Source organism: Sinocyclocheilus anshuiensis, unplaced genomic scaffold, assembly GCF_001515605.1.
Source record: "Sinocyclocheilus anshuiensis isolate Anshui unplaced genomic scaffold, SAMN03320099.WGS_v1.1 scaffold66, whole genome shotgun sequence".
Lineage (NCBI taxonomy): Eukaryota > Metazoa > Chordata > Actinopteri > Cypriniformes > Cyprinidae > Sinocyclocheilus > Sinocyclocheilus anshuiensis.
Genome location: NW_015542325.1, coordinates 76,656 through 89,279, shown reverse-complemented (window position 1 = coordinate 89,279; position 12,624 = coordinate 76,656). Strand labels below are relative to the sequence as shown.

Genomic DNA, 12,624 nt, shown 5'->3' with positions numbered 1-12,624 from the left:
TATTGACAGAAAAACACAGAATCGTTGACATTTTTGCAGATTTATTAAAAAAGAAAAACTGAAATATCACATGGTCCTAAGTATTCAGACCCTTTGCTCAGTATTTAGTAGAAGCACCCTTTTGATCTAATACAGCCATGAGTCTTTTTGGGAAAGATGCATATATATATATATACATACTGTATATATACACAAGCACACAAACGCATACACAAAAAGAAAAAATACAAGTAGAAATAGATAGAATAGAAAAAAATAGAAAGTTAGTGTTAGTTTTATTTTTTAAATACAAAAAAGATAAATAGATAAAGTAGAATTAAAATAGAATAGAAAGTTTTAGAGTTAGAGGGTCAAATAAAGATGGAAGATGCCTCTTTGAGATGGCACAATAATGCGTCGTTCACTTGCAGAATGCAAACTTCTAGAGGGCACATAACTCTGAAGTAATGAATTTAGGTAAAGGGGTGCAGAGCCAGTGGTGGTTTTGTAGGCAAACATTAATGCCTTGAATTTTATGCGAGCAGCTACTGGTAGCCAGTGCAAATTGATGAACAGAGGTGTGATGTGCGTTCTTTTTGGCTCATATATATATTAATTCTGAAGAAAGTACACTGGCTAGGTTCTTAATTCCATCTAAAACATGTTTGAAACTTGTTAAAAGTGATTTTTATAATGGTGTTCTTTGAGCACAAAAAATACTTTAATTATGACCTACACTCTAAAAAATGCTGGGTTAAATACAAACCAGCGCTGGGTAAAATATGGACAAACCAAGCAACTGCTGAATACAGGAGCACCGCAGGGTTGTGTCCTCAGTCCAACCCTTTTCACTTTATTTACACATGACTGTACACCCACCCACTCCTCTAACACTATAGTGAACAGGTTAACAACATTCCTGGGTCTGTATATCACAAACGATCTAACATGGACTGTTAACACTCACTACTTAGTGAAGAAAGCTCCACAGAGGCTCTTTTTCCTGAGAAAGCTCAAGAAAGCCAAAGTACCTTCTCAGCTTTTAGTGAATTTCTACAGGAGCACAATAGAAAGCATTCTCTGCCACTGTGTTACCAGTGTGGTACACCAGCTGCACTACACAGAAACTTAAGCTGTCTACCTACCCTTTTTTCCCCCTTTTTCCCCAAATTGCTGCTAATGCACTGAACATTTTACTTTATATCTGTATTATTATTATTATACATTTGTAATTATACATATATAATTTGCAATGCCTTCTTCTTTTGGACAATATCTGCTTGCACTGTATTGTTTGCACTATCCAATCCCACTGTACATACTGTATATTCCTTTGCATATATTGTTATATTTATATTATAGTGTAATTATTTACAGTATATCTCGTGTATTCTTATATTTCTTCAATGCTGCTGGTCTCTGAGAGCTACCAAACAAATTGCGTTGTATAATAATGACAATAAAGTTTCTTCTTCTTTTGACCCAGCAGTTGGGTTACATGTTTAACTCAACCTTCTGGGTAGTTTTATTTCACTTAACTATTGCTTAAAAATTGCTATATTTCTTGTTTAAAATTAACCCAAAATAGGTTGGATTTTAAAATGTACTAATATGTTCAATAAAAAAAAAAATAAAAAAAATAAACATTTTTAATTGATTATTAATAAATGTTCACCTTTTGATTATTTCTGGTGCCTCTAGTAATAATGTGTCTGATTGTTTATTTACAACCTATTTTGGGTTAATTTTAAGCCAGCCACATAGTAATTTTTAAACAATAGTTGAGTTAAATAAAACTAACTAACCCAGAAGGTTGGGTTAAATATTTAAACAACCCAGCGCCGGGTTGTATTTAACCCAGCAGTTTTTAGAGTGTACAAATGCACCCACCCACCCACACACACCCATATGCATATATAAATTAATTGGACGAAACCTTTGAAAGAGAATGCCCACTTCATAACCCCAATGACATGTTAATGCTCACTCAGCCCAACAACTAGTCTCGGTAAGGGATGAATGAGGCAACTCATCTTATGATCCTGTAGATTTATGAAGGCCATATTAATGTTTGTCTGTGGGGATTATTTGTACTTTATGTTGTCAAATCATTAAGGCCGCTGTATGAGTTCTTACCTAAGACTATGGCACATTCTATATGTCAGACTCTGTTCCATGTTTTGTGTGTGTCTTGTTCCTCATGTGCCTTCCTTTCCCTTGGTTAATTTGTCCCAGGTGTTTCCCTTGATGTTTCATGGCTCCCAGGTGTGTCTCGTCATCCCCTCCTCCTGTGTGTATAAAAAGTGTTCCCAGTCCCAAGTTCTCGGTCCGCTGTTAAACGTCTTCCTGAGTTCGTCTCCCTTGGTTCCTGTAAATAAAGTCTTGGTAAAGTATTCTCCAGCGTCTCCTCGTTCCTCGTGTTTGTTCACCGTGACAGAACAGCGGACCCAAACAAAAGTAAGCGGCACCCCCTCTCCCCGTTTTGGTTTCCGGTTTTTGACAGTTTTTGTTTCCTGGTTTTTCCCTCCCCGCGGCGATGGAAAGTGCCGCTCGCGTTGCCGCCCTAGCTCGCCGCGATCTCCCCTTCTACGAGTACGCTGGGGAGTTCTGCAAATCTTGGTAAAGTATTCTCCAGCGTCTCCTCGTTCCTCGTGTGTGTTCACCGTGACACTATATTGATATTTTTTGTGTATTGATATTTGTTTGTTCCTTCGCCTGAAGTATTGTAATAATGTTTTTTGAGTTGTGAATAATAATAATAATAATAATAATAATTCATGATCATGAAGTAAGTTTTAGAATTATGACCTTTTACCTTTTCAATAATTTAACCACTTCAATTTTATTTCTATAGTGCTTTTCACAATTTTGCAGCTTAATTTACACACACACACACACACACACATATATATATATATATATATATATGTGTGTGTGTGTGAGTGGTTACAAAAGTAAAGATATTCAATTACAAAGAAAAAATAAAATCAGTCAATTTGAAATGTTGAAAGAAATTCATATACTTGATCAGAAGTTTTATTACTTTACTGTATTCCTAATACGCTCCAACGCACCTGTGCTAATACACTTCTTCCATTAATGGTTCTTTAATGGCCCTTTGCACTTTGAAATTTGGACTGTCAAAATATTATGAATTGTTAAACAAATTATTCAAATGATTCTGGCCAGCCCTCAAAATTACACAAAGCGTGTAAATGTATTAAATAATTTCAATTCTGCGTGTTCACATTCTTCCACCAACGAACGGAACTGTCTGTGTTTTAGTGTGTGCACAAGAATAAAACTAATGTTATGCTGGTTTATACAGTTGCTTCCTGCAGCGTTAATGACAGATCATGTCAAGTAAAAGCAAAACATTCTGCAGATGATATTTAATGTTGTGTCCGCTGGCTTGATTTCTTTAACAGCTTCAAGTTTTACACACTTTGTGTTCAATACAGGCCGTTTCACACACCTATATTAAGACTTTTCTCTGCGTTTCGCAGTCTTTGAATCCATATAATTTGTGCTGTCTGTCAGGGTCTGGGATAGAGAGAGGACTCAGATGCAGAGTAGTGAGAAAGGAGGGTCTTTATTCTCGCCACAAAACACAAAATAACATAAACAATAGTTAACTGCTGCTCAAGTGAGCGGAGATTCCAGAGCTGGCCGGCAGACACTGCGGACCACTCGAGCTGCCGGATCACCGTATTACGAGTCCTTGAGCACAGGAGAACAGAGGGTCAGACACTGATGCTTGCAACACACGACTACCGAACATGACAGGACAGCACAGACCGCAGGGGAAGCCGAGACGGCACCCTGCACCGTGACACTGTCACTGATGGGGAAAAAAATCTGTTTGCTTATAGCAGTACTTGAAACAATATAGAAAGAACACAAAATAACCCCAGTTGTGCACGCTGTGTGTCTGCGTGGTGGTACAACTGGTAAAGCGAGTGTGCTTGTGTGGCAGCGACCCGGGCTCGAATCCAGTCTGTAGTGTTTCCTTCATTTAATGTACGTAGGCCTATGCCTGTTCCCAGTGTGTCACTGATGTACTACAGATAAGTGTGTTAGGCGGTATGCTGAGGGTGTTAGTAAAATGCAGATTCATAAGCTGTGCCATTATAAAGAATAATTTATTGCATTAGAAGCACACAATAATGATGCCATTAGCACACTTCAAGTTTACTTGGAATGATATTGCAATGTGTTTTAAAGTCACTAAAAGTAACTAAATAGTATTAATGTATGTTTAACACTCTTACAGTGTAACTGAATTGCAATGGTAATGTCACCAAAATACATTTGAAGTTTATGCTGAGTGAATTCTGCATTTCAAAACTTAAATACAAGAGTGGATATTTAAAGTGTACTTAAGTATACTTGGAATAGTTCCACTTCAGCACAAACAAGTATATTTATTACAACTTTAGTTGAACTTCAGCACTGCTTTTGGACTAAAATGCATTTAGTGCAAAATTAGTTGTTCCAATTTAACAGATTTTAAGTATACCAACTTATAGTGTGCCACAAATACATTTTGTTATACTAAAGTACATACAAATAAATTGTGCTTAAGTATACTATTTTTCACTAGGGTGGGCATTTACTAACAGGATCGAGGTACAGTACTGTGGTAAAATCACATTCATTCAGTAGCATTCGCAACTGATTTGTAAAGAAAGAAATCTAACTGCACTTACTTTCACATTAATTGCAAACAATCAGAACGAGTCCTTAAAAAACATACCATAAAATAAAATAATTAACACAACTGGACAACGACATTCGGTGAATTGTTGGGTCACTCCTTTTTTGATTGGTAACGACCAGATGAATCACTACTGTTCCACATTCTATTGGTTTATTGCCATGTGGGTGACAAGACGGGTTGTTCTGGAATTTCCAAGTGGAAAAATATGCTGTTGCTGCCAGATTTTGATTACCGATGAGAGCACTGCTTGATGCAAATCTCGTCAAACCAAGTCCAAGCCTGAATAACCTCTGAGATCAGAGACTGGTATTTACAGGTCAAAAACAGTCAAAACATAGTTCTGCACACTGCACAAAATAAAATAAATTAATTAAAAACAAAACTCAAAAGTTAAAACTTGTGTATTTTAATTACGTGTCAATTTTCCGTCCAATTGAATCACATAAATCCAATGTAAAAGTTAACATTTTAAGCTTTACCATCATGTTCAGCTGACATGAATGAATTAAATAAATGTTATGTAAATTGATGAACTATGATTTAAGATTGTGTAATAAATAAACGTTATTATTTTCAAATAAATTGTTGTTACTTGCTTTCTATAATTACCTTACTTTGAATAAGCGGTCAAAACCATTAAATTTTCAAACATTTATTGTGTTGCAATTGCTCCACGATTCAAAAGAAACATACAATCTGACAAAATAAACTAAAGTAATCAATTCTTGTAAAAGGGGCTCTAAAATTGTGCCATGTCCATATGACTTTACATGATCACTCTTGCATAAAACTGCCAGATAAATGAAAGTGTTGAATTGCATCCAGATGGCAAGTTATTCAAAGTCCAATAGACCCCACAAAGTTTGTGCTTTTTACATGAGGTTCCTAGAGGGTTACAGAGCTCAAAGTCATCAATGTATAATGACAAAGATATTTTCAATTCCTCTCCACAAAAAGGAGAATTTTCAATTCCTTTCCTTACAGTAAAGGCCATCACTTATGGACCTATACTGCTGTTCTTTCTCTACCCCAGTGTATGTGTATGCAATTTGATCAGATTGGCCTTGGATCCATTACATTCATATTGTGTAAGGGTAATTCAGAACAATAATGGTTATTTTTATACATTTTAAAATAAATATATTGTATTTAAATTGCTTAAAATCAATTAGTGGCTAGAATCTTTTTTTTTTTTTTTGAGTGCATGTTGTCTAAAAAATATACGTTTCGAAGAGCAGAGAAACAGTCATTAAACTTTGTATATGATCTCTAAATGGTATCATCATCCTCGGTTAAGGTGTGTTTTATGTTTGAAAACAATGCATGATGTATACAGAATATTCTAGATGAAAATGTTAAAGCTGGGTTGATCATTTTTACAAACGCTACTGATTTGTAGTGTCCTTATATCTTATGCCTTGTTGTAATTCAAATTGGAACAATAAAATGCTTTAAGTTTAACATTATATACAACACAAGTCACATAGTTTTACTCATTTATACAACTCATAAACAACGTTTTGCAGGTACTTTCCAAAACAAAGCAAATAGCTATTATTCATGGATGTCTTATATCAAGCACTCGGCAACATTTTATGCCAAATTGCAATTTTTCCTATTGCCATCTTTTCAGCTATTTTGGATTTATAGCTAACCTATCACATTAATGGTTGGATTATCAATTAAATTCATGAAAATGCTTCATCTACTCTATCCTCATGAACCATACTGTACATGATGTTTTCAACTAAAATGTATCATTTAACTGGGAGAGTTAAGTTATTTTATTTAACCGATGCACACATTTAAATAATGTACAACCAAAAGCCCCTGCTGTACAGAAAGATGCTAAATATCGGACAATGGCATCAATAACTGGATTTCAAAACCTTTTATTTCATAACATTGTCAGCAACAGTCAGTAATAGTACACAATTAATAGTATTAGTATTGAAATGATTATCAGAGCACTTAAACAATAATTCAAGCATGATTACAATGTAAAATATAAATGAAGTGAAATGAACTGTTCATCACATCCTGTTTGCATCCCTCCCTTAACTCTGTTAAGCGGCCTTGAGTAATTAGCTCTTGCAGAATTTGTAACCCATTATGCACGGTTTCCTTAATTTCCCTTCTGCTCCTTGCAAACTTTCAATGCATGTTCAATAGTTAACGCACCTCCTTCTGCCATGAGAGCAACTCCTGCTGCTATTAAAGCTACAGGTGCTGCTACTAAGCCAATTGCTCCATGTGCTACCCCTCCAACAACCGCTCCTGCTACTCCAATTACTCCTCCTAACACGCCTGCTCCCACAAATGCTGCTTTCTGAGCCAAACTCAATGGTTCTTCCTCTCCCGGGTTTTCCTCCTCTTCCAAACTCCTTCTTTGAGCTTCCTGGTTCATCTCATTTGTGTAATGCTGTCCTCCATTCTCTTCCACCATTTTGTCGATCTTCTCTAGCATTTCAGTGACCTGCGATCGATTTTTAACATCCGTGTTACTAAAAACATGATACCTGCCTTTACCTGCCTCATTAATCTGATCACCTGTCATACATTTCTCTATCGGTGTATTTAACTGATCTCCTCTAGTGAGCATATTGATGGTGTAATATGCAGCTTCTTCTCCAAAGTTCTCCTGAATCCATTTCACAGTCTTCTCTTCATCTGTGAATTTTTCATCCAGGAATCCACGAGGACCAAGAACAGACATCTCGACACACTTCGCTATTTCCTCCTTCAGTTGTTCTTCACTGATTGATGAATCGGACAGTCTTGAAGTGTCGATCACTGAGATTTTTCTACCCTCTACCTTCTGCTGATACTGTTGGCATTCCTCAGTCACAGATTCAGAAGATCGGTGTGCTTCAAACACCTTTTGTCTCAGGATGATGTTTCCTGATGAGCTCGTTCCAGCTTCAGTTTTTCTCTGGATCCTCAGATCTGACAAGATTGGAGAAGATCAAATGAGAGATGGAAACTTCTTTCAAAATGCTAAATAAAACTATAAGCATTATATTCAGGTGGTAATTTTGTAAATAATGTTCAGCTCCTTGCACAGACCGATTGCTTCCCTTCAATGTATCATCAGGAGCCGCGGGTATTCATGTTGCTTTTTTTGACTCTCAAGTGACGGTACCCATTGACTTGCATTTTATTAATTACCAAAGACCATGGGTTTTAGCTAAAAATATTCTTTACTGTTCTACTGAAGAAAAAAAAAATCACCTACATCTCGGATGGCCTGAGGGTGAGTAAATTAACGGCAAATTTTCATTTCTGAGTGAATTATTCCTTTAAAGGAGTCCTATTATGCTTTTTCACTTTTTCAACTTTAGTTAGTGTGTAATGTTGCTGTTTGAGCATAAAAAAATATATAGTTACAAAGCACAAAGCCTACTCCAAAAGGGGATATTCTCTTTAACAGAAAATACTTTTCCAAGCACTACAACAAACAGCTAATTCGGACTACATTTGTGCATGCTTTTTTGGGATTTTGTGAAGTCAAAGTCACTTATTTTATTTTATTTTTGTATATATATATGTTTTTTTTTTTGCGTTTTTGGGACAATCAATCATGAAAACCTATTCTAGTACACCTCAAAAACCAAATTAAGACTGCGTAGAAGGGCATAATAGGACCCCTTTAAAGTCAGGCGGCCATTGTGACTATTGCTGGTCCCCAGTGCTTTTTGTGAGTGTGTATGAGGGCAGGTTAATCACAGCATGCCAATTTACAGCCATATCTCATGTCTACAAGTGTGATATTGCATTTATACAACAGTTTGACGGCACGAGTGTGTAAATACATAAGAAAAACAACAACGGAGTGTCTTTAAAAACCCTCTTTCGTGCAGAACTACTTCCTTCCGGTTTTCTGGTTACAGAATCCCAAATTACTATAATGCCACTTAGCTTATATATCCAGACCAGCACAAAGAAATCTTCAAATCAGTTGTAAAAGACCTTTTGGTTTGTTAGGATCCCAAGTCACACCTAGTCAGAGATAGGAAAACTTTCTCACAGACCCTGGGGGAGACACACCCCTCAGCAGCATAACAGAATTCTTCAAAAGTTCTCATAATAGTTCTCAAAAGTACTCATAATATAAGTGACTGCTGGAGACCTTTACAATGATACTAAACTTAGCGAACCTTTGAACCAGCGTCTATGGTTTTTACCCGATCTCAGGTTTTATGAATTTGTAGACATTTTCAATTAAACATTTGTGTAACTAAAAGGATGAGTAGTAGTTAATAGTTTCTTACTGGCCTGTTTAAGCTCTCCATAAAACAAAAAATCAAGTCCTGCAAATTAATAAAAATAATTTAAAAAAAAACCCCGCATATTATACCGACACTTCATATTTAATGGTATTTTATTCTTTTTATTGCATTTAATGTATTATACTTTCAATTAAACATTTGCAATGGGTTTGTAAAAGCTGTTTTTATGCATGTTTTAACCTGAGTTTTTGTTGCATTAACACACTTTTGACCAGCAGGCGCCACTGGCATGTGGTGTTTCGAGCGCTTCGAAACAGTAAAACATTTTGCGAAGCAATTGGTTCAATTGATTCAAAGCTTTGAAAAGGTTTGTTTCTTCCATCACTGCTTACCTGCATCTAATACAGCATTAAATCTGCAGCTCAGTCTCATATTCACAATAAAACATTAGTTTGAATGTCCACTGAGGAAAGCGATATGTTTGTCGTAATATCTTTCATCTGTTAGGCAAAATTCTGTGATTTCCGATGACAGTGCTGCTCAGTGCATTTGTTGGCTGCGTCTTACAAGGTGTTGTTGAAAATAAAAAGAACTTCCTTGTTTACAACATCGTTTCAGCCTCTTTCAATATAAAAGTATTTACTGCCGACTCGTAAAAACAGTCTCTCGTCGCCATCTAATGGTAGAACAGTGTAACTAAAATCACCATCACGAACACACACACACACACACACACACACACTGTTTCCAAATACTAAATACTATTATTTAAATAAAATATTGTTTTTTGAATAATAATATTTAATAAACAACAACAGGCATCATAAAAGTTGCTAGGGAATTCAATCAATAGTACAAAGGCAGCGCTCTGATATACTGCATTAAATTTATATAAAATATAACATGATGAGATTTTGCCCTCAGCCAAAAACTATTAGCTCTGGAACAAATAATAGATTAACAAGACCAAAGACTGCCCCTAAAGGGCAGATTTACCCAAAACAAATTATATCTCATGTTCAACCACTATAGAGACATCAGAGCCAGTGGCAAATTCCAGAAGATCTGGCCGAGGTGAGGCTGCTCTCGGCGGGTTCAAGAGCGCTGAACAGCCGCTGACACACTGGAGCTCACGCTTCCGAAAACATCGAAGCAAATTTTCAAATAGACATTATCTTTATTAACAAACCACATATTTTGGAGTCTAAACAAGTACATTCTCGCCTAAAAAACTCTTAAAACTACCGTGACAAAAACTATTATTTTTAAAAATTATTGTGGATTTGGGTGTCCGCCATGACACTTGCTGGGAGAAATACTGCAAGCGGAGTGATACAAACGGTGAAATGGTTGGAGGAGTTCTGTTATCATTCTAATATCGCACTCGTATCAGCCAATCAGATTCGAGGACCAGAAAGAACTGTTGTATAAAAGTAAATATATGGTCACATATTTTTCAATATGTGAAAGCTGCAATTCCTTGTGTGTTATTCAGTATATTGTAATATAATTACACAATACATTATTCTGTATATTTTCAATATACTATTAAATCATTTAATATATTGATCATTCATATATAAGGAAATATATTTTCTTTATGTAAGGGTCATGTTCCTTCTGGAAACAGATCATTCAAGTTTGACAGATGACAAGCAGGGGCGTGTCTACATGGTGGCCAGGGGTGGCACCGGCCACACAGAAATCTGGTTGGCCACCCCAGGTTTTCTTCATTGAATATGTACAATTTCTCATGGTAACATCATGCTCATTTTACTTTGAATTGTTTATGTTTACAGTGAATATGTTGGCAATATCATAAGGATTCTTTACGTAAATAAAGTTACGATCCCGTTGATCTCATCATGCACTGCGGCATGAATAATTAATAAGGTTAATTTTTTCACTGTTTTCAAGTTGTATTTACACTATTTTATGGTTGCTTTTGTTGTTAGGTTTAGTAACTTGCTGTTTTGTGTCATCTGTAGTTCGTTTCTATTTATACTCAAAACATTATCCACTGATTGTTACCGTCATTGTGTATTATGTACCAAGTATTGAGGTTTCTGTGTTTATGTGGGTAATAACTGTATTGAGTAAACATATTATCTTAAAAAGGATAACAAGCTGCTCACTCGCTTAATTACATGTTTGTAAGTGAACCACATGCTTTAATAGCATGAATTTAATCTGTGCTATATTGTTTGAGTAAAGTTTACAAACCGTGACTGAGTGAAATGTACTTGAGTGTTGCAGAGTAAACTTAAGTAGAAATTGCTCAAATTCTAACTGGCCATGTTAAATGTACTTATTTCCTTTGCTAATTTTACACAACTTAGTTAAGTAGATCTGACTTAATTTCATACTTAAATTTGACTTTAAAAACACGTATTCAAAAATCTGCAAAAGAAAAATTACGTATATTTTACTTTTTTTTGTTTACAGTGAATATGTTGGCAATATCATACTTCATTTTTAATAATCATACTCTGTGCTTTTATACAAATGCATAATGAAATAGTAAAACACAAGAACTGTAAACTCTTGACTGTAGTAGCTTTAAATCAAAAAGTAGTAACACCATTAAAAATACTTATGAAGATACCATTTTTTTCTTACTGTTTTACTGCTTTCAACCAAAAAAGCACAGTATAGAATTCAGTTCTCATTGTATTAAACAAACTGTAGTCTGTGAATGTCATTTTAGGTTCGATAATTCATTGCGACTGACCTTTATATGAAGATGCCATTATGTCTCTTAAAGTTTGTTCTTGTCGTTTAGAGTCTCTCTGTCTGACTGAATAATTTGAATATTGGAAACTAGAAGTGCCTATTCTTCCTCATACTTACTCAAAAAAAAAATGTATATGTTAAACATCGCTCACCTTATACATTCAGTGTTTCCCATTGGCTGCATATTTGACACCTGTTTTGTTACCACTCAATACATTGGAAGTTCACTTCAAAAATTAAACCAAGAATTCTATGTTTTTCTTTTATTTGGTTGTGATCCCTTTAAGAAATGTAAGTTGCAGTAAGGAGTTATGCAATGTGACCATTAATCAGGAAGCAAGCAAGCATGGCAAAGAGAGCAGCATGTTTATTGTATCTGAAGTTAATACTGTGATATTTGCATACATCTTGCTCCTGTTGTAGCATCGTGGGTATGTATTGATTGCCTTTAACAATATACTATTACAGTATAAAAAGCTGATTGTTAGAAGTATATCGTTTTCTATCTATCTCACTATTGTTAATGATCATTTTGTTGTGGTAATGGTTGTACTGTTCCTAGACCATTAAAAGTTCCTATAAATGCAGTTCAGATAAAACAGTGATTGTGAGCTAAACTCTGCAGGACAGTGGCCCTCCAGGACCGAAGCTGCCCGTCCCTGGTGAAGATGGTCCCTGCGTTCCATTTGGAAGGGCTCATCCCTATCCCCTAATCCCTTTAAAGGGTTTACCCTCCTTGAGTGAGCGCTTCGAAGGGATGAAGGTTGTAGGGGTCAAAAAAACTAAGATGACGCAGAAGTGCGTTCCGAAAAAATAAAGTCCCCATGAAATGAAAATTTAAGTTTATTGGGTGTTAGTATCAATATGTTAGTCTTAAGGTTATCAATAAGGCAGTGTGCTCCAAAACAGTGACAAAATTCGCATTTAGAAGATATAAGCATTCAAAGCTTGCAGTTCGTCACT

General features: G+C 35.6%; 1 protein-coding gene across 1 annotated transcript in view; it reads right to left on the bottom strand.

Annotated features, from left to right (window-relative positions):
* Positions 1–6,824: 6,824 nt before the first annotated feature.
* The window catches only part of LOC107690968 (GTPase IMAP family member 4-like), a 12,280-nt gene continuing 6,480 nt past the window's right edge, over positions 6,825–12,624 (bottom strand). The window contains exons 2-3 of the mRNA XM_016489407.1: positions 7,082–7,645; positions 6,825–7,048 (exon numbers count right to left, since the gene is read on the bottom strand). Coding sequence (XP_016344893.1) covers positions 6,825–7,048; positions 7,082–7,645 — 788 coding nt within the window. The remainder of the gene's footprint in view (positions 7,049–7,081; positions 7,646–12,624) is intronic.